Consider the following 20,628-nt stretch of genomic DNA (forward strand, 5'->3'; position numbering starts at 1 on the left):
GAGGTGCTTGGTACAGAAGCGCGCGGTGGACTCGGGCACCCCGAAGCGGGCGGCGAGTTCAAGGTAGGGAGCACCCGAGGCAAGGCGAGAGAGAGCGATGGCGAGACGGGTGGGTCCGGAGAGGCGGAGGGAAGACCCGGCGGGGTCGCGGCAGTCGAGCAGGGGGTCGAGGAGGCCGCAGAGCCACTCAAAGGTGGTAGACTTCATGCGGAAACAAAGGAGGGAGTGGTCGGGGTCTCGCCGGCGGAGGGCAATGGCGGCGTGCGGCTCCGAGTCTTGCTGGTATCGCTTGCGCTTGCGGGGGCGGCAAGGGGAGATGGCGGCGATGTGGGAGGCGGAGGAGAGGAGGTGGAGGGAAAGGGAGAGGAGGGAGGATTGGGGTGCGGAGAGAGAAAAGGGGGTGGAAAACGAAGGTCGCGGGTGGGCGAAGGGGAAGAGGGTGAGAAGGAGGGGGATTTGGGACACGAGGAAGGAAACTAGGGCAGCTACCTCCTTTGGGTCCATCTCTTCTGATTGGGTGAGGGACACGGAGGACCCGCTGGAGGAGTTCCGGCGCTCGATGCTGCACATGATCGTGGAGAAGGAGATCGTGGGCGGCGCGGAGCTGCAGGAGCTGCTCCGCCGCTTCCTGGCGCTGAACTCGCGCTGGTCTTCGACGTTTCCAAAAGTTGGAAACTTCAACTATTGTCGTTTCCCGTTTCCGTTTCCGCATTTCCCGTTTCCCGTCTCCAAGTTTCCAGCATCTTTTGATTGTGCTCCCCATTTGAAGGAAAATTTCTGTAAATACGCCGTAGCTGAGGATCGAACCGTAGGTGCCTAGGTCACACCCTGGATGTCCTACCGCGGCATCAGTGTCCCGGGGACAAAACTGTAGTGGGTGAATTTTTTATAGTGACTGACCCCACCACCGAAACGATCCCATATTAGAAAATTTCCTAAGAGATTTTTTGGAGGCACGATACCACTATGTTAATAAGAGCCTATTGCCGAAACAACACCTAACCAACAAATACATGTTGGTAAGACTTGAATCACACATCACCTCAATCAACAAATACATGTTGCTAAGAGGATTCAAATCCGAAACCTCAAACAATACATGTCTCTATGCTTACCACTTGGGATAAGACACTTCAACATAATTAGAGCTCAGTATTGTTATTTTTTTTGCTTCCGGATCATAATTGAGTTGGTTATGACGACAGAGTTGTTGAAGTGGATATGAGTTAAATTTCGATGAAGCTGAGGCAAAGTCCTCCTCCGTCGTGGTCAATTACAACTTCTCAATTTACCTTCTCATAGATGATTGTGGGATCGATCGTGTAGAACCGTTGGATGATGGATTTCATCTTCAGCATTTTGCTGAAGTATTGTTATTTTCTGTTTAATTTTTATTGTAATAGTTATAATATAATTAACTATTATACAATGTGAATATATTATAACAATTATAATTTCTTGTTACAATATAAATTTCTATTAATATTATAACAGTTATGAAATTATAATTATTATAAATTGATTCAAGATTTAAAAAGAAGATAATAATAAAATAGAATATTTTTTGATAAAAAATTAAAATAAGACATTGATAATTAAAAAAACAAAACCTTCTTTTGATTTTGTTTAAATTTAAAACTCATACCATCTTTATCAATATTATTAATATTAATCTAATTTGATAACTAGTAAAATTTATATCCAATTTTTAAAAAAAAATAACGCCTTATTTTTCAGGAAAATAAAGACAATTCTTTTAAAGAAAAAATAAAAAATAATAAAAATAATCTCGACCCTGCATTGCACGCCTCGCCCGATGCCTAACATGCTGTGGGCCTCACAGCTCGTTCGGTATTTTATCGAATAAATCAACGTTGGCGATGAGCGGAGACCACGTTGCGAATTTTTTTTTTCTGAGATGCTTTGCTTCGCCCTCGTCCGATGCCTTTGCCTTCCTTCGCTGCCGCAACTACTGTCACAGTTACTCGTTCCGTTGCATCACCACCAACCGCGTCGAGCTCACTGCAAATCTTCAACACCTACCTCGCCACTTGCCTCGGGTTGAGATTGACCTCCTCCTCCGTTCGCACTCTGCTCCCCCTCAGTCGTCGCCTCAAAGCTCGCTCCTTCCTCGCCCCCGTCTTCTTCCGCTCGCCTACCCCTCTTCCCACAGGTATTGCTGCTAGTCACCGTACTTTACTGCTACAAGGCGTGTTTCTAGGGATTTCTAATTGTGGTTCGATTAACTACTTTGGGTTCTCTTATTCTTGCACTCCTTTCTCTCGCAAAACTCGAGGCGGAGGATTGTTAGGGCTGAGTTGCTGTTGTGGAAGTGGAGGTATAAGTGCCGCTTTATGTTCGCTTTACTCGGGTGGATGAATATGAGGGAAAGGAAAAAAGGAAATTAATGCACATAGAGAAAGTTAATTTTGTTATACATGTATTATTTTTGTTCAATTTTTTTTCTCTACTTCCTCTTCCTTTTCCTCCACCCGTCTAAACAAGTCATGGGCGTCGCTGAGTTTGGCTTAAAAAATTTGCATCTTGGGTCTTGATCATATTGATTTTTGGTTTTCCTCTTATTTGGTCGCTCCTCTTTTTTGGACCCTTGTCTTCTAAAATTCAAGACGGAAGATTGTTTTCATATCGTTAGGGTTTAATTTACTGTTGCAGAAGTGGAGGCGTAGTTGCATCTTTGTGTTCCCTTTATTCTGGTGGATCAATCGGAGGAAAAGGAACAATGACTGCGCATACAAAAGTCATCTTTTTTCTCCATATGTTATTTTTGTTCCTTTTCCCCTCCTTCTCCCTCCTATTCATCCATCCAACTAAACAGGCCAATGATGCTAATGAGTTCGGCTGAAAAAGTTTGCATCTTGATCATATTTTTGTTTGGTTTTCCTCTTACTGGCGCGCTCCTTTTTTTGGGCCAAGATTGAAAAATTGTTGCCTGTTGTTTCCATAAACGTGTATTCTGCTAATAGATTCTTAGGGTTATTTTTTGTTGCAGAAGTGGAGGCGTAAGTGCAGCTTTATGTTCCTTTTAGTTGGATGAATGAATTTGAGGGAAAGGAACAATAAATGTACATAAAAGAAAACAACTCATTTGTATTGATGGTGTTTTTTCTGTTCAGATTATTTTATGAGTAACTTGGCCAAACTAACTGTACTATAATCTAAGTTCAAATTACTTCCTAGTTTTCTCATGTGTAATGCATGTTACTATATGATAGTGTTAATATATTATTTTTTAGGTCCCTCATTAATGTGACTTAGTTGGGTGGCGATGCTAAACTTCTATATACTTCCCTTGTAGGCTTATATACTAGAGAAGAAAGAATATAGGTTCATGTCAGGTTGCTAGTTCCTTCTTTACTTTTTAGTTAATTTTTCATGCAGTGAAATACTGTCATCATCTTATCTTAATTGCCTAAATGACAATTTAGGTGGTGTGTCTAGACCCCCAATCAAATTGATTATTATTATTATTATTATTATTTTACATTTTTCCTTTGTAAGATGTCACAGGATGCATTTTTCTTGTTTGGACTGTGTAATTCAAGGTTAAACTAATTGAGCTTGTGAGATCATGTTAGCTTATACCATGACATGTTTCTACTAGATGGCTGAAGCCAAGACTTCTCTTTGTTGGTATGCAGTCTTAGCAAGTGCAAATAGATGTTATGAGTTGATTAAACAGTTGCTCATCTATTTACAGATATGGGAAGCAATGGGGTTCTTCTAGGAAAGGAACCTGACTTAGTTCTCTCCTCTTCATATGAGGCTGCAATGCAGGCCCTTTCCTCTCTAATTGGTGGACGCAAAAATAATGTTAAACCCCCAAAAGGAAAATTGAATACAATGCTTGATTATTTAAAGGTAATTTGGAGCTGATCTCATTCTAAATATTGTAGTTTTTAAATGTATTCAGTAATTGAATTACATCTCATTGTCTTCTGTCCCCTGTGGTGGATTGGCTATGATATACATACACAGTTGATCTTGAATTACTTATTAAGACCTTTTCCATCTTATTCTTGAACCTGGGTGGGCAGCAACAACTTTGGTTTTTTCTTTTTGCCAATAATGTTTGTGAACAAGACACTCCATGAAGAAATTATGCTGATAAAAACAATATATAATGTTAATACATGATGTAAGAAATATTGTCAAATCAGATCTGTTAGTGTGAGAAGCAATGCCTAGTGTTAAAACGTTCATATTTCTGTAAGAACTAGGCTATGTCAAGTCTAACATGATTCATGTAAGTATAGATACTGGCATACTGCAAACATTTTTCATTGGTTCGGATATGTTACACCCTTGTGCATTATGAAAATGTTTTAGATGAGAAGTGACTTTCTCCATTGTTGTCTTTCTCCATAATTAAATTCCATGGCACGACTCATGAAATCTGTGTTAATCTTGAGTGAGCACTATAGAAACAATATTCGTGTTTATGTCTGAACCCTTTGTCTCGCATAGGTTCACTTTTAGGAATAGTATAAGAGACTAGAGTTCCAATGGCATATGAGGATTCATATAGCCGACTTCACTTAGTGAGATAAATGCTTAATTGTTGCTGTATAAGGAGATCAAAGTCTTGTGCTTGTTTTTTACATTGTGGATGTTGCTATAATCATCCGTGATTATTCTGCCAACAATTTCTTTTTTCAGCATGTTACATGAACTAGTTAGTGGTGGACTAAGGCATGACTTCAAAATATAATACTTGTTAGGGTGACATGATTCAGTTTATCTATTTGGTGATAAAATCAAAACTAAACTGAAATAGTTTAGTTTGAAAATTCAAATTGGAATCAAATTATAGTAGCAGGGATGATCTAGGCATAGAAGAATGTAATTCAGTGTCTTTGTGTCATGTACAAAGCCAGAGATAGGTCTCACATGCAGAGTGGGAGAGATGGGCAAAACTGATTTTGACACTAAAAGTTGAACAAGAGGAGGTTTCACAAATTCAAGGAGGAGAGAAAGAAAGAAAAGGTGGATGAGGAGGGAGGCTGTGCCAAGTCACTAGCCTCTCCCTAAGGGGGAATTCCTGTTTGGAAACTGATAACTCTGAAAGGATAGGTGTGATACCTTGTTAAATTTTCGGAAAAGAAAATATTGTATTGCATAGGTATAATAAACTATTACACAGTATAACATTGACCCCAACCTAAAAACATTTAGTGTTTAAATCTAGAACTCATAAAACTTAATATTCTTTGACAGTGTTAATGGTATGAGGAAAGAAAGACGAGGTCAATGGAAAATATGAGTTCTTGACTGATGGATGAAGTCACACTTGTGAAGGAACAACTAGAGAACAATGTTGAAAATATTGGGTGTGAATTTCCATCATGGATGGAAGGATGAAAATAATGGTCAATAGTGCACATGATGAACTCAAGGAGGGTTGAGGATGGTTGGTGGCAGTGGAGGTTTCAACAGGGTGGAGGATTAGAGGAAGGGAACCTCTAAAATTTGTGGTGCACCATGGAAACAGTAGAGAATTTTACAAGTTTTGCTACTTTAGAAGGCTCACTTTCAAAGGTTCATGAGATATCATAGATGGATCTATAAATTAGAATTACACTATAGGTTCAAGGAACCTTCAGTAGATCCATGCCTAATGACATCTAATTACTCTATCTTGGGATGCAAATCATTGTGTGCAATAGCTTGGGATGAAATTGATCCAATGGAGATGCCTATAGCGGAAGCGATTATGCAGAGTGTTAGAGATTCTGCACTGGAGACTGAGACTTGGGGGAGGTGAAGAAATATCTCTTTAGAAAATGCAGGTATTTGTGGTAGATATGATTTCACCTTAGCTGTGTCCATTCAAACCAATGGAAGGATTGAGTGGATAGGTGATACTCTAATATGGTTCAGATTGGAATACAAGAGTGGCGAGGTTGAGCATTACAATCTCTTGGTGCAGGGATAATCATCGAAGGAGGTACACCACGAGTAGCACCCTTTAGCACTTTCTTTCTTCTTTAACTTGTATGATTATAGTTTCATTGGTTTCTTTATAGCTTTGTGATTACATGGTATATTTCCACTTTCTTTTATTGCTTCCTTGCAATTCAATTTTTGCAGATAACTTCCTCAAATTTATACCATTTTCTGTCTTATTTCTGCAGATAATAGGTGTGGAGAAGAACTTAATTCAACTTAACATTATCCACATTGGTGGAACAAAAGGAAAGGTGATTCTTGTGTGATTATTTGGTTTTTGTTTTTTTTTCTTTCGTCCATTGCAAATGTCAGGTCATACTGTTTTGAAAATTGTTTCACTTGGTTACAATTTTGGTGTGATAATTGATTATTCTTTTGATTTCCAATATATTGATAATTGGGTAGGCACTTACCAATGAGCAATACAAAAATTTGCCAAGTATAATCTATTGTCGACCACCTCCTCACCTTTTAGAGAAAACCCAAATACATTTTGCTTAATTCTTTAGTTATTTCGAAAGCAAATCTGGTTTAGAATGATGACAATAACATGAGAGGCCAAGTATTATTTGGTCTTGTTTTTATGCTAGGATAGAGTGAGGAATTTGAAGTGATAGAATCGTGATTTATATCCTATGCCACTGGCGATTTCATTAATGGCATAGACTTTGCATTTGCTGAGACAAAAAACCACCAAGTCATGAGCCACCAAAACTTTGCAAATTTGGACCTCCTTCACTGGTTTTTTAATACTGTATTGTGTATTATATGCGTGCAGCAAATCAATACAGCTGTGCTGGCATCATGAAATGAAGAAAAAATTGAAATAAGGACTGAGAGATGAATATAGCCAGAGAAATATTATTTGCGGATGAATTGAACAAAATGAATCATTTAAATCACTTGGGATACTAAACCTAAACAGCCTTTCTTAAAATTCTTTCCTTGAATACACGATGTCAGCCTGATCCCTTTTCTGAATTTTGAGATTGAAAAAACATCCATGGATTTGATCTGTATTTGATCTTGAATGTCCAATTGCAATACTATCTTGCTTCCTATTTCTATGCACTAGCTTGCAGTAAGAGTTGAATTTGTTTCAGTTTGATGCTTCTTTTAGACCCTAGAAAATTCTCTCATAGATTTTCTACAGAGTTAGTGAATATGATGTTTCTAGTCAAACAAGAGTTTTTCTGCTTTCTTGGTTGATTAATGATTCATGCTAATGAGTAATATGATGTTCCTTTATATTTTCAAGATATGTTACCATGTCATAGCATCCTAATAAAATTGTTTAATTTGTATTTCCTGTTACTCAACAAGTTTCTTATCATCTCTTGTAAATATGTTTAACTTGATTGATTTTTCAATGAAATGGTACAAGTTGTTTGTTCCTTTCTTATTGATTGATTTGAAAATTCCAGGGCTCATTCCTTTCTTATTGATTAATTTGAAAATTCCAGGGCTCAACGTGCACATTTTCTGAAGCTATTTTACGCGAATGTGGTTTTCGAACAGGACTTTTCACATCTCCTCATCTTATGGATGTGAGAGAAAGATTTCGAATTAATGGGTAAGTGGACTCTGATATTGTTTTGATTCTTTCTTTTATTGTAATTGGAGGGTGATGTGCCTGCCAAATATATTTATTAGGTAGTGTCTTTATCTTCATGATTGCATATTAAGAGATTGAGATATTTCTAGTGATATAAACTTGCATAGAGTTATAGAAGGATAAAATCCATGTGCTGGTTCCAAATAGATGGGACTGATAATGGCTTGTTGAAGCTGTTCAATAAGTGGAATGTTAACAAGTCACACACAGGAAAAGAAAAAAAAGATTTTCGAAGGATAAACAATCACAAATTGTTCCATCCCTGAGCAGTTTTGATAAGCTGTCAACATAATGGGTCTATTCCTCTTTGATTGTGGAAGATCAATTTTCTTTTGCACTATTTTTTCGACGACCATCCTAGGATGAGTCAGAGCACAAGTAGTATTGTGAGACTGTTACCTATCATAAAAGGAAGAAAGAGTAATAAGAGTAGATGGGTTCTATCACTGTGAGTTTAAGAAAAAGTGTATTCTTTTAGTTAATCATTTAAGGAATTTTTAAATTGTGAATCATATCTAACTATGAAGGTTTAATAAAGAAATTGTAAAATAAGTTAATAAAGATCCATACCTTACATGGAATGATTTTCATGTCCTAAAATATGTCAAATAAATGTAATATTATATCTTATTGCATAATAATGATAAATGGACTAATGGAGCATGATATTCATTCTGAAAAAAATGACTATAGCACACTTACCAAAATTTATAAAATATTTTTATTTCATTTTCTTAGGAAATGAAAAAATCTGCAATCAATCATTTCATAGTTGGCTGCTTATAGGAAAAAAATCATCATTGAGTTCATTCTCATCATCAAGCACGAGGCTTAATGGGTTTGACACAATTAAAGAGAGGAAGAGGGAGATGAAAATAATGCAACATTAATAGAGAAGGCAACTTTTCCATGACAAGAATTCTTTGTAGTCACTATCGACTTTCCCCAATCATTGACTTTGATTCTACATGAGACAATATTTCTTCCTTTAGTCAAATGGTCTTTACTCGTGCTTACATTTTCCTCACTGATTCAGTGGTTACATCTTCTTCACATAATTAAATTTGATAGGCATCATTGTAGACGATGAGATTTCATCTTCTCCTATTCCATTTCAATCGTGTTACAAAAGATTCGTTGGTTCTTTCTCCTTTTAAATGGCTTGGGTTTAATTTACATTTCATTATGTTCAATTTAATTGGTTAGGTTTAATTTTAACGAACAAGATTGTCAACATATCATGAATGATTTTGGTAAACTTTTGAATTGTGAATTCAGATTGGAAAAATAAATGTTCTATTTAACAACATAATATTATAGGTAAAGTAAATTGATTTTGATTCATGATAAAGATATACAGGTTAATCTCTTATATTGTTTACAAATTATTATTTTTATTTCACTTTACTAAGAATTGAAATGAAGGAGGAATAGGAGATGTTATCATCAAACACTTTTGAAATAGAAAGATCCTTGCCTCCACTATTAATTTTAATTCAAAATCTTAATAATATTAACACAATTGGGAGAGAAAGGTATAGACAACAACTATGCTACAAAGAAGAGGAATGAAAGATGATTTTGACAAGACATGACTTTTAAGTCAATTGATTTCACATTCATTGTCATTTTGCTATGATGGGAAATGAATTGCTGACATACTTTTTTTAGGACCCTATAAAATAAGATTTCTGGCAAATTGTATTGACTCATATCATCACCTTTCTTTTAAATTTTGGTGCATATGTATGATAAGTATTTCATATCTTAGTGTATATCCCACGATCATATCCCCAACATTTCTTAATCACATTTCTTTTAAATTTTGGTGATATGAATTTTGAGTTATTAGGTGATGTGAGGCTTTGACAAATACGTACATTAATAGAGGAAGAGGGATACCAAAGAAAACTTAAGTTATAATAGGGGATCGAGCCTAATGTTCCTCCATATAGCGGACCCCACTTAGTGGGATAAAGGTTGTTGTTATGGTTCATGTATAAATTTTGAGTATGATTATATCTCTAACTGTTCCATTCACCAATGTGGGCAAGGGCATCCAATTGGACTAACTAAAGTTTAGTATGACTAGGAAAAGTGGTTTCAAAGAGGGCAGGCTGTGTAATGCTTTAGATGCAAAAAGCAGTTGGCTCCAATACCACTTCATGCAGAATAAAAAAAGTGGAAGTTAGGAGAGAGAGGGATGGAGGAGAAGGAAGAGAAGGATGACAGGAATTTAGTTCATATATTAATATAACATAGTATGAGTCTATAAGGCATGGTATACGGCCTTTAGGTGCTTAGACCTCAGATCCCTGCTGTTCAAAAAAGGAACTTCCTGCTCTAAAAATCCATTACTCCCTATTAAATCAACAACTAAGATAATCCTGTTTGTAAAAAACTACTACACTTGTACTACATCACCAGAGGAGTATTCTTTTATATTACCAGACAGTAGGATGGAATATAGGACCTTCTGCTTCACAACAAGTTTGATTGAAAGATTACAATCCAAAAGTTCTGACCTATATATATATATATATTTGCTTATAAATAAGCATTCTCAATTTTGCCTCAACGATTACCACTTTCTTTCATACTTGATACAGATTGTTGTTGTTCTGCTGGGACTTACCAGGTAACTATGCAGGTTAGACATCTCAGAAGATAAATTTTTGTATTACTTCTGGGATTGTTGGAACGTATTGAAGGTATGTTTCTGTTTTTTTTTTTTGAAAAAGAATGGCCATGTCTTCGTTTATTTGTAGATTGCTGTATTATTCAAGGATTCGAAGGAATGTGTTATTAACCCAGGGAAGAATCTTGATACCTGAAAAGTATTTTTTTTAAAGAGATAAATGTGATTAATGATTCTGAAATGGTTAGATTGGAAGCTGTTTCACAAGATCTTACAAAGTGATTCCCTCCTAATGTAGAATCTGGGAAATGTGTTCTGACAGCTTTACAACAAATCTGTCCAATACCTATCTACTTATCAGTTTCGGGTGCCATGAATTGTTGATACAACCTCTATATACTTAAGGGCTTCTTCATTCATTCAGTTTTATACACACCAAAGGAACTTCTGGGTGTGATGTAGAGGTCACACAAAAGAAAACTTCAAAGGGTAAAAACATAAATGCATTGAATATTTATATTCGTGGGTAAAAAATTAATTCTCAACATTTTCTTGATGGTGGAACCTTGTGAGTGCGATGTAGAATCATATAAAAGTGAGAATCTTTCTTATCATATATAATCATCTTATCATATATTATCTTGAGATTAGTTACATAGACTGCTGATACTGTACTTTTGACTCAAAGGACCATTATTTGAGATAGATATTTCATCATCCTTATGGTAGATGGAGATCATGTATACAATTACTGAATTGAATCAGTAAAAGATGCTTATCAAAGGTTATTTTCTTTTGTAGGAGAATGTAGATGAGGATTTGCCTATGCCTCCATTATTTCAGTTCTTGACAGTGCTGGCATTTAAGATATTTGTCTCAGAAAAGGTCAGAATTTTTCATTTCCTTTTGGGCTAACTATGTACGAGATAGATTAAACTTACATAAGCAATAAGTTTATTATGTTTTCCAATCTTTTCAAGAAAAAATTATTTCTTCCAACTGTTTGGTAATTGTTAGTAAACATGTCCTTCAGTGATCACTATGTATTACATGACTGGATAGAATATTTCATTTTTTTTATACAATAATTTCCTTCTTTTCTTCATTTATTTCTGAACCTGTTGGAGTTCAGGTTGATGTTGCAGTTATTGAAGTAGGGCTTGGGGGAATATTAGACTCCACAAACGTGGTATTTTTTCCATATTGTTTTTGTTATTTTTGTTTAATGATACCCCTTGTATATTCATCTTGCAAGACTTTTATTCCTGACCTTTAATGTTTCAATAAGCTTGACCTGTGCAGGACTATTTCTGTGACAGTTGAAATTTCAATTTTCATGCGATTAGAATTTGTTGAGAAACAAATAATATATTTAGTATTAAGTTAAGATTTCTTGGAAATTATTACGAGAATAATATTCTACTTTGACATGCATTAAACATATTTCTCCATTTACTTGTGAAGTTTTCTATGAACATTTGCTAATGATCTCCTGGAATAATTTTTTAATATGATACTACATCAACCTTAATTTCTGTTCATGGACATTTTAAACTTCTCATTTTTCTGAACATTGAGCTACTTAACTGTAATTTTAGGTTAAGGAGCCTGTTGTGTGTGGAATAACCTCAATTGGAATGGACCACATGGAGATCTTAGGTACATTTTTATCTCACATGAGACATTTTTGTTGCTAGCTCGTTGGTACATGCATCATTGAGAGAAGTTTATTTGTCTTGATTTTGTAATTAACTCTATATATTGCCAATAAACTAAAAAAAGGATTTCTTAAAGACAAATTTAGTCAAAAATGATAAAAGTTTTTGAATTCATATCCATCCATGGAGAATGGGAACTGATGGGATAGTAGTACGTACAGGGGTTATATTGATTGATATGTCAAAATTGGCTAGCTTATTCAGCATAAATGGCCTGTATCATTAAATATGTTTTCATTTGTCAGTCCATTGTTGTCATATCAGTCATCATGTTTGGCACAAGACAACTTGCTATGACCAGTACAAGGAAAAAGTCATGTCACCAACATCTATTTTCTAACACTTAGCTAAGTGGAAAAATAGTTTCACACTATTTTATCATCTATTAGTAATCACCAACACATGCAGATGTCTATAAGTTACCATAATAAATATGACATCGATCAAAGTGTTTGCAAATAATTTCCAAAACTCTTGAGTTCAAACACCAACCAGTGTGTGAAGAATTATCTTTAACACTTTTAAGTTACCATAATAAATATGCCATTAACCAAAGTGTTAGTAAATAATTTCCAAAACTCTCGAGTTCAGGCACTAATTAATGTATGAAGAATTATCTTTAACACTTTAAGAGTAGCAAATAAGCTTTCTACACATCGAAAAAAGTCAATTTTTTTGTCGCAAATGATACAAGACGGACCAACCCAACCTGTGTTGACTGTATAGGTTTAAAGTTTCAATCCATTTCATAGTTTCGATCAGAGACTGAGATGATACTATTTCAGAACAATATTGTTCTATTTCGTTCAGGTGTTGGTTGCTCCAAGGAGGAGGAAGAGGAGGGGGAATCGAGGAAGAAAAGGATGAAGAGGAGCTTGTGTATCAGAAGATGCTGGAGCTCACTAGAGGATAAAGAGGAGCTTGTTGTTGGATCGAGAAAGTGCTAGGGGGGGGGGGGGGGGAGTGAATAGTGCGCTTCGCACGCGTTCGGAAATCGTTTGAATTCAAAGTCGTTGTAGCGGAAATAAAAAACACATCAATAAAAGCACAGTTGTTTTTTACTTGATTTGCAGCCGCGTGGTTACTACTCCAAGGCCTTCAGTCAATTTGATCGCTTACGTTGGATAATTACTATTCAACTTCTTCTCGAACGAGAATGTTCGTTTCTTTACAATAGTAGGGTTCGATAACAATCTTACCGACCCTTAAAAATTAAGTGCATAAAAGAAACGAATACACAAAAATAAGCACAACGAATTATGCGTTATCAAATGTTAGACTCGTTTGAGCTCATAGCAGCGTTGCGCCGGTGAAGCTTTAAGTACGTCGTTCCGGAGACTTGAAATCGTAGAGGAGCACATGAACGATAAAGAAAAGAGATACATGAAGCACTGGTCGAACCCTACTTTTATAGGGTGATTCGGGAGCTTAGACCAGCCCCGAGCGCCCCCACCGAAGCCTATCCGATCCGATTTCATCGATGACTTATCTATCTCCGGGCGCTTGGATCATTGCCGTGGCAGCATCTGGCTGAAGCTTTATCTGTGCCAAACTTTATTCGTGTCCAACTTTATTCCTTCCCAGGCACCTAGATCCCTTCCGGCAGCTTGAAAGTAGACGTCTACCGACCATTTAGCTCCTGCCAACTCAGCTTGCTTGTTGAAAACTACCCTTTCGGGCACCTGGAGCTCCATCTAGGCGCTCGGAATCAGTGATTTGGGTCAACTTCTAATTTGAGTTCCTGCTCACAGAGTTAGCACAAACATAATATAACGAGTATAAACGATAACTTTCCAGCTGTCCAGTCTCAACATTCGGTTTCCCATAAAATCTTAAGTTGGATCGACGCCTACTGCTCTCTTTCCGAGAGCGCGACCTCACTACTCCGCTTGGGAGATTTTGCCTAATGTCAAACCTTGGTTCACCCGACATGTTTAGACTTTTGCTCACCTGATCTTGACCCTCGGGACTTCCGCTAAACCTTCGGTCCTCGACCCTGTCTAGATTTCCGTTTGATGTCCTCGACCTTCAAGGCTTCCTGCCTGGTGTTCTCGACCCCCAGGGCTTTCTGCCTGATGTCCTCAATCTGTCAAGTCTTCCTGTCTAGTCCCTTCGACCAGGACTTTTTTTATCCAGTCTCACCAATCAGGACTTCCTTGCCTAGTCCCAATTAGGACTTTCTACAAACTTGATAAACATATTAGATCATAAGTAATCTTAACTTTGATCCTTTATCAATATCAAAACTTAGATTTGATCGCATGGCGCTTCCAACACCAACACTTGTATCAGGAGGAGGTGGATGATGAAGGTGGAATACACTCCTTGTAGCTCAGGTGTCTCAGCGGAGATCATAGGAGAATGAAGATGAGCTTGCATCGGGAGGAGTTGGATGACCAAGGTGGAAGACACTCCTTGCGGCTCGGGTGGCTTGAGCAAAGCTCTTGGGAGGATGAGGAGCTTGTATTGGGAGGAGGTGGAGAATGAAGGCGGAAGATGCTCCTCGTGGCTTATGCAGAGCTCATGCATTACAAAGGCTAGTAAGAAAAGGAGGAAAAAAAGGAGCTTGCATAACTGAGGTGTTTAGAGAAGGTGGGGGATGAAGGCAGAAGATGCGCCTTGTGGCTTGGGCTGATCTTGTTATGAAGGCTCAAATGAACTCATCCGTTGCTGTACTGAGGTATTGGAAGTCTCACTTGCTAGTCAGCCAGCAGAATGGATTGTGCCCATGCCAACCAACACGGCTTGAGATTTGATACGCTAGTATTGACTCATATGCTTGGTTCAACTATATCATTTGGAAAAACTTGTGTTGTGCCTGAAAAAAATTGAATACCATGTTACTTTTTAACTACATGATATGCGCCATTTCAAAAACTTAGTTTGGTTCTCACCCTTTCAGTTGGACTGATAGACACATGTCGCATTGACATTTGGTAAGGATTTGTCCATGACGACTCAATTAGTCCCACATTCTTTTTTGTTCCCTTTTGAATCTAAAGATTTGGTTTGACATGTGGGAACATTTAGAAACTCAGTTTTATGTACTCAGACCCCCTTGTCTTAGTTTCTTGCTCAGTCTCTTTGTTGGTTTTTGCCAACAAATCAATTTAATTTTTGTTGATTCTAGTTTTATTCATGGTGAGTGGACACTCATGACTCTAATGACCACAAATAGCCCTTATATCTTTTTTTTTCAATATTGGTATCTATGACTAAAACTAATTCAATGGGTACTGAAAAGCAGCCAAGTGATTACTGAAGCAAATTCAACAGATGTATGTTGGTCACCAAAATTGTTTTGAACAGTTTGTTCACCTACTGATCAATTGTTTATCATGACATGAATCTTCTATATTGTGTCGTCAATGCTACAATCAATATAAAACCATTGTGTCGTCAATGCTACAATCAATACAAAACCATTGTTGAGTTTCTTATGTTTTTCTTAGAAGTTTTTCTTTTCCTATTATCAGGGACCTAATTGTAAATATTACCTCATTGTAAATATCATATAATACAAGGTCTAAAGTGTAATTTTACATTGATGAATAATGAAAATAGATAGAAGGGGCCATCATGGGAATCTAACCCTAATAATCTTCTCCATTACTCCTATGTAGGTGATACAATTGGGAAAATTGCTGCTTCAAAAGCTGGGATATTCAAGGTAACAGACTAACAGTTCATCTATTTACTATATGAAATTGGTCAAAGGATAGTATTTTCAAATAGCTTATAATGTTCACCAGTTGTGTACTTATAATTCTATTACACTTATCTTTTCGTGAGTTTGCTAAAACATTATCTTCTGCATGAAGCCCAATGTTCCTGCATTCACAGTACTTCAACATCCGGATGCAAAGTTAGCACTTGAGAAAAGGGCAAGTCAGTTGATGGTAATTTTCAGACATAATTCATTTGGAAAATCATACTCAATTGAAAAGTGTAAAAATTCTAGGCTGAAGCAAATGATATCAGATTAAAGTCACATGATTGTAGTAAATCTTTACACCTTATTGCATCACAGAGCAGTGCACAGTCTTGTTTCCATTTGTGTCTATACATTTTCCATGGAGAAAAGACTGATCTAGCGCTCCTCATCGGTACAGATTCCTCTAATAACTGTTCCACCCCTTGATCCAAAAATGATGAGAGGACTAACACTTGGATTAGCTGGAGATCACCAATTCATAAATGCTGGTCTTGCTGTAGCACTATGCACAAATTGGCTTCAGAGAACCGGGCACGGAGAACTTGTTCCTCAGGTGAGCTCAATTAGTGAATTATGAGTTGTAAAATTTAATATCCATTACATATCTGAGTTCTGTTGCCAACACATCAGAAAGGATTCAGCAGATGAATGCTCTGACGTGATATATTTTTCTCATCACGAGAAAAAAAAATTCCATGAGGAATGGTCTTTTGCTGTGGTCATTGACATGGTTCATGTTGATTTCTTAATGTATATTGTCAAGATAGAATTCTACACCTTGAGAATCAAATATGCTTTCAGATATTATTGTGATTTGGCAGATAAGATATAGATATCTGTTTGATGGTTTATCAAATTTTTCACTAGGGTAACCCAATAGAAGAACTGCCAGAAGCATTTCTCAGAGGTCTTTCCAGTGCTAGTCTTGGTGGACGAGCTCAAACTTTTATTGAGAAAAATCAAAATTCTGGTGATCTTATCTTTTACTTGGATGGTGCACATAGTCCAGAAAGCATGGAAGTTTGTGCAAGGTGGTTTTCAAATACTATCAAGGAATCTGAGCGTTCATTGACTAAAGTTATGAATGATCATGTGATTAGCAGTTTCCATAACAACAAGCATTCTAATGAATTTATGAGATCGACAATGAAGGTGAATGTCATTGCTTATACATATTATAGTTATCCTCTTTTTTCTATTGAGATGGATATGTTGAAAGTTTTGCATTTTGGTGCATTTGGTTCGGTTTCTGCAGGTTCTTTTGTTTAACTGCATGGAAAAGAGGGATCCTCAGCTTCTTCTTCCTCCGCTTATCAACATTTGTGCTTCAAATGGTATCAACTAAGCAATGCAAGAAAAAAGGATAACTTTTTCTTTTTAACAAATTTGTCTTCTTGTTATCTGAGCTGATGTTGTTCCTGTTCTTGACGCTCATAAGTCATAATCTTTGGCAGGATATTAATTTCCAGTCATAAGATTTTTTTTTTTTCATATTTTTCATGGTTGGTGGAATTCACATAACATTATCATGGATGCTAGCTGAATAACAATCATATATTTATTGCCTTTTGTATTTTGAAGACCTACAGCTTGATCTTTGTACTAAAGTTCTAAGCAAGGCATTATAAGAAAAGAAGTGAAGGAGTTTTATTTATCCATGTTGGAACTATGATATCAGTGTTAGTCCCATGTGGAGACTGATGTCCCATTGGACGTCTTATATACTTACTGAGTTTGAATTAAGGTCTTGTGGAAATTAAGTAGTGGAAGATTATGACATCTGTGTTAGTCCCACATCAAGAGTCATGTACTAATAAGGTTGCTTATTATCTCATGAGTCTCCAATATTAGCTTGAGCTCATGCATTTTGGGTTGTTCATTGAGTATAACAAAGTTAATAGGTTAGTTTTCTAATCTGTGGCAGAATATTACAGGAAGTATGTGTGCTCATTAATTTGGACTTGGCCTAATTGGCCTTGATAGATGTCCATCTCTGAATTATAAAATGATCTGTATTAGTGTATATAATTGTACCATTCATAGTGTTCCTTCTATTTGATTCTTTAATGTTTCTAATAACATATTTGTTTGGAAGAGAACCTTTTGAGGAATTTCTGTTCATTCCTGATTCTCTTATTAACATATTGCCTCAGGTGTTCATTTCTCGAAAGTCATATTTGTGCCTAGCATGTCAGTGTATCATAGAGTTGATTCTGGGTCATCCATTGTGGTACCTGATTTCCCTGCAAATTTATCATGGCAGTTCATCCTCCAGAGAACATGGGAGAAACTGATCCGTGAAAAAGGTGAAAGTCGACTTTCCTTTATTTTTGTTATATTTATTGTGTGAAAATTTAGCCATATGCCAATCAAACTGTGTATTCACCATTACATTTTTAAATATCAGATATAATCTAAAAAACAAGCTGTAAATTGATTAGATTTAACAAAGGTTTGCAATCTTGGTATGATACCGACACCAGTCATCTATACATCATGCATCTTATAGTGCCAAAACTATTATGGATTAGTCCACAACTGTCTAGTCAGTCACTCACATCCCTATTTATGGATCTTACCTCCAAAATTAATGACTGTTGTTTACAAACTCAAGTTGAATAGAGTGTGGATTAAATGAGACCACAATTCTCTTGTTTCTTCTATTTTCTTCTAATTTGAGATTGTGGTATGGTACTGATACCAATCCAGTATAAATTGTGCATCATATAGAACCAAAATTCAGTATGTATCAGTACACAACAGCCTACTGGGTTGGCAGTGACTGGCATTGCAGTTTACATGTTTTACCTCCAAAAATAGTGAGTTTGCTATTTATAATTTTAAATTGAATGAAGTGTGAATCAAGACAGTTGTCCTCTTGTTTCTTTATTTTCGTCTATCTTGAATTTTACTTCTTTTTTTTTCAATCTGAATGGTTTCGAGTTCCAACCATACCATGATTTTCCTCATTATTAAACCCATGTACATTTTAGAAAGCTCGTTAATGCATTTCATCAGGATGAAAGATATCAGAGCCTTCTAAGTTTTTGGACAATAATTTCACATCTCCCTTGCATTTTTAGCATCTAGTTTATCTTCAGTTTTTATTGTCATCCATTATAACTTTTTTTTTTATGCCTAAAGGGCTACTGGCTGGGAAGTCCTGAATTGTTCACACTAATCCTGGGGAATGGTAATTCAAGCAGTACAAACATGGACCATTGGAATTGTGGTTCACATGCTGGTCTTTGCTTGAAAACATCACATACCACCCACCTCGCAAGATAGTAGAGATATCGAGACGACCATTGTGTTATTTCATTCATATTTTACTCAATTTAGATTTAATTAATATTCCCACTCTGAGACAACCTGTAATCTTAAGACATCCTCATCCGACCTTCTGGGTTGTCAATTTATACTTAGGGCGATACTGTATATTAGTACACACTGCATGCTGGCCCAAACACTACCAGTCTGAGATGTTAAACCTTCATCACAGTTTCATCTTTTTGGTTATCCAATCAAATTAAGACCACAATAAACATGGTTAGGTGGTCTTTTCATTTCTTTTTTGGTCAAATTTTATGTCGCATGATCGTATCTTGTACAAATAATAATAAGCAAACACAGATTCTCAGCTTCCATCTTGCGCCGTTAATCAATGTGTCTTTATCTTTCTTGTATTGCTTTTCTACATCTTGCCAGATTTTAGCAACGGAAATGGATCCAGCGAGCAGCATCTCGATAAATCACTAGTTCATGAGTTTCATACTGGAGAGGCCATGAAAAAGTGCAGTGATATTTTCAAAGATCTTTCGTCCAGCGCCGTAATACCATCCTTACCATTGGCTATAAAATGTTTGAGAGACTACGTGAAGGAAAATCCCACGCTTTCGCTTCAGGTAAGTTCAGCACATGTTATATATAATGTTTAAAATGCATGGAAAAAACCTCATCTTAACAAAAATATAGATGGTCACGAAGTTCGGTTAATGGAAACAACAGGGAGTAAAATGGACTATTTTCATTCCTAAGAATCTCTCTTAAACAGATGTAAACAATCTAAGAGGCTTATGAAAAGAATATGGTGAATGCTGGAATAGATTTGCTTAGCTTATTTGAATTTGAGAACATGGTTTTGTTTATTCAGACAGGAAACATTTCTCAAATTCTTATTTTTCTTCTTCATTCTTGCAGGTTCTTGTCACAGGTTCATTGCATCTGGTGGGTGATGTGTTGAAGCTTTTGAAAAAATGATTTGGGAAACTAAAACTAAAATCCTTCTAACTTGCATTTGTCTTCAACCTATTGAGCTTGTTTTGGTTACTGTAATATCATTTTGAAGAAGGATGATTTGGGAAATCTCATTACTATAAATAATTATGCAATCAACTGAAAAGGAAATTCCATTAATTATGTAATTCATTCTTGCTCTTTGAGCTACTGTTTGTAGTTTTATACATTTTGTAATTCAATTTGAACAATATAATATAATGAGAATAAATGAAAAAGGTTTTAAAGCCACGTTTTCAGCTTGGACATTGTGATATAAACTTCTTTACCATAATCTTCTAAATTTTAATTTCATTATCATTGCTTTAAATTGCATGAGAAAATATCTTACCATTAATGATTTGGATAAAATGTTTATAAATTCAATTATCATTAAGTTTATTGCTTCTTATGTGTATTTATCTAATGTTTTATTATTCCAAGGGAATATTAAGCAGGTTTAATACAATAAAATGTAATGAAAATATAAAAGAAAAGTAAAGATAGAAGAAATCAATTATCAAAATTAATATACAATATTAATAAACTTCAGTAAAATAAAATAAAATTTATCATCTCAGCGGTCAGGATAAATCGGAAAGTGCATACGATCCCAGAGGAGAGCAATATTAATAAACAAATCCTGACAGAGATGTAGTTAAATTGATTTCATTAATTATTACTAATCATGTATTCTTTC

General features: G+C 36.0%; 2 protein-coding genes across 2 annotated transcripts in view; one reads left to right on the forward strand and one right to left on the reverse strand.

Annotated features, from left to right (window-relative positions):
- The window catches only part of LOC141812961 (uncharacterized), a 1,458-nt gene extending 954 nt beyond the window's left edge, over positions 1 to 504 (reverse strand). The window contains exon 1 of the mRNA XM_074700896.1: positions 8 to 504. Within this exon, the coding sequence (XP_074556997.1) occupies positions 8 to 504 (497 nt within the window). The remainder of the gene's footprint in view (positions 1 to 7) is intronic.
- A 1,521-nt stretch (positions 505 to 2,025) lies between these two features.
- Positions 2,026 to 20,191, forward strand: LOC141813527 (folylpolyglutamate synthase-like; the record flags this gene model as incomplete). Its single annotated transcript, XM_074701494.1, is given in 16 exon segments — positions 2,026 to 2,173; positions 3,719 to 3,879; positions 6,153 to 6,218; positions 7,431 to 7,540; positions 10,233 to 10,293; positions 11,022 to 11,105; positions 11,353 to 11,409; positions 11,819 to 11,879; positions 15,562 to 15,608; positions 15,760 to 15,837; positions 16,051 to 16,206; positions 16,521 to 16,805; positions 16,909 to 16,987; positions 17,807 to 17,959; positions 19,362 to 19,558; positions 19,854 to 20,191. Coding segments are annotated over 16 exon segments (1,803 nt in total), but the record flags the coding sequence as incomplete, so codon positions are not given.
- Positions 20,192 to 20,628: the final 437 nt, after the last annotated feature.

Source organism: Curcuma longa, chromosome 20, assembly GCF_044706935.1.
Source record: "Curcuma longa cultivar G26 ecotype Majalengka, Jawa Barat chromosome 20, ITB_CL_G26_1.1, whole genome shotgun sequence".
Classification (NCBI taxonomy): Eukaryota; Viridiplantae; Streptophyta; class Magnoliopsida; order Zingiberales; family Zingiberaceae; genus Curcuma; species Curcuma longa.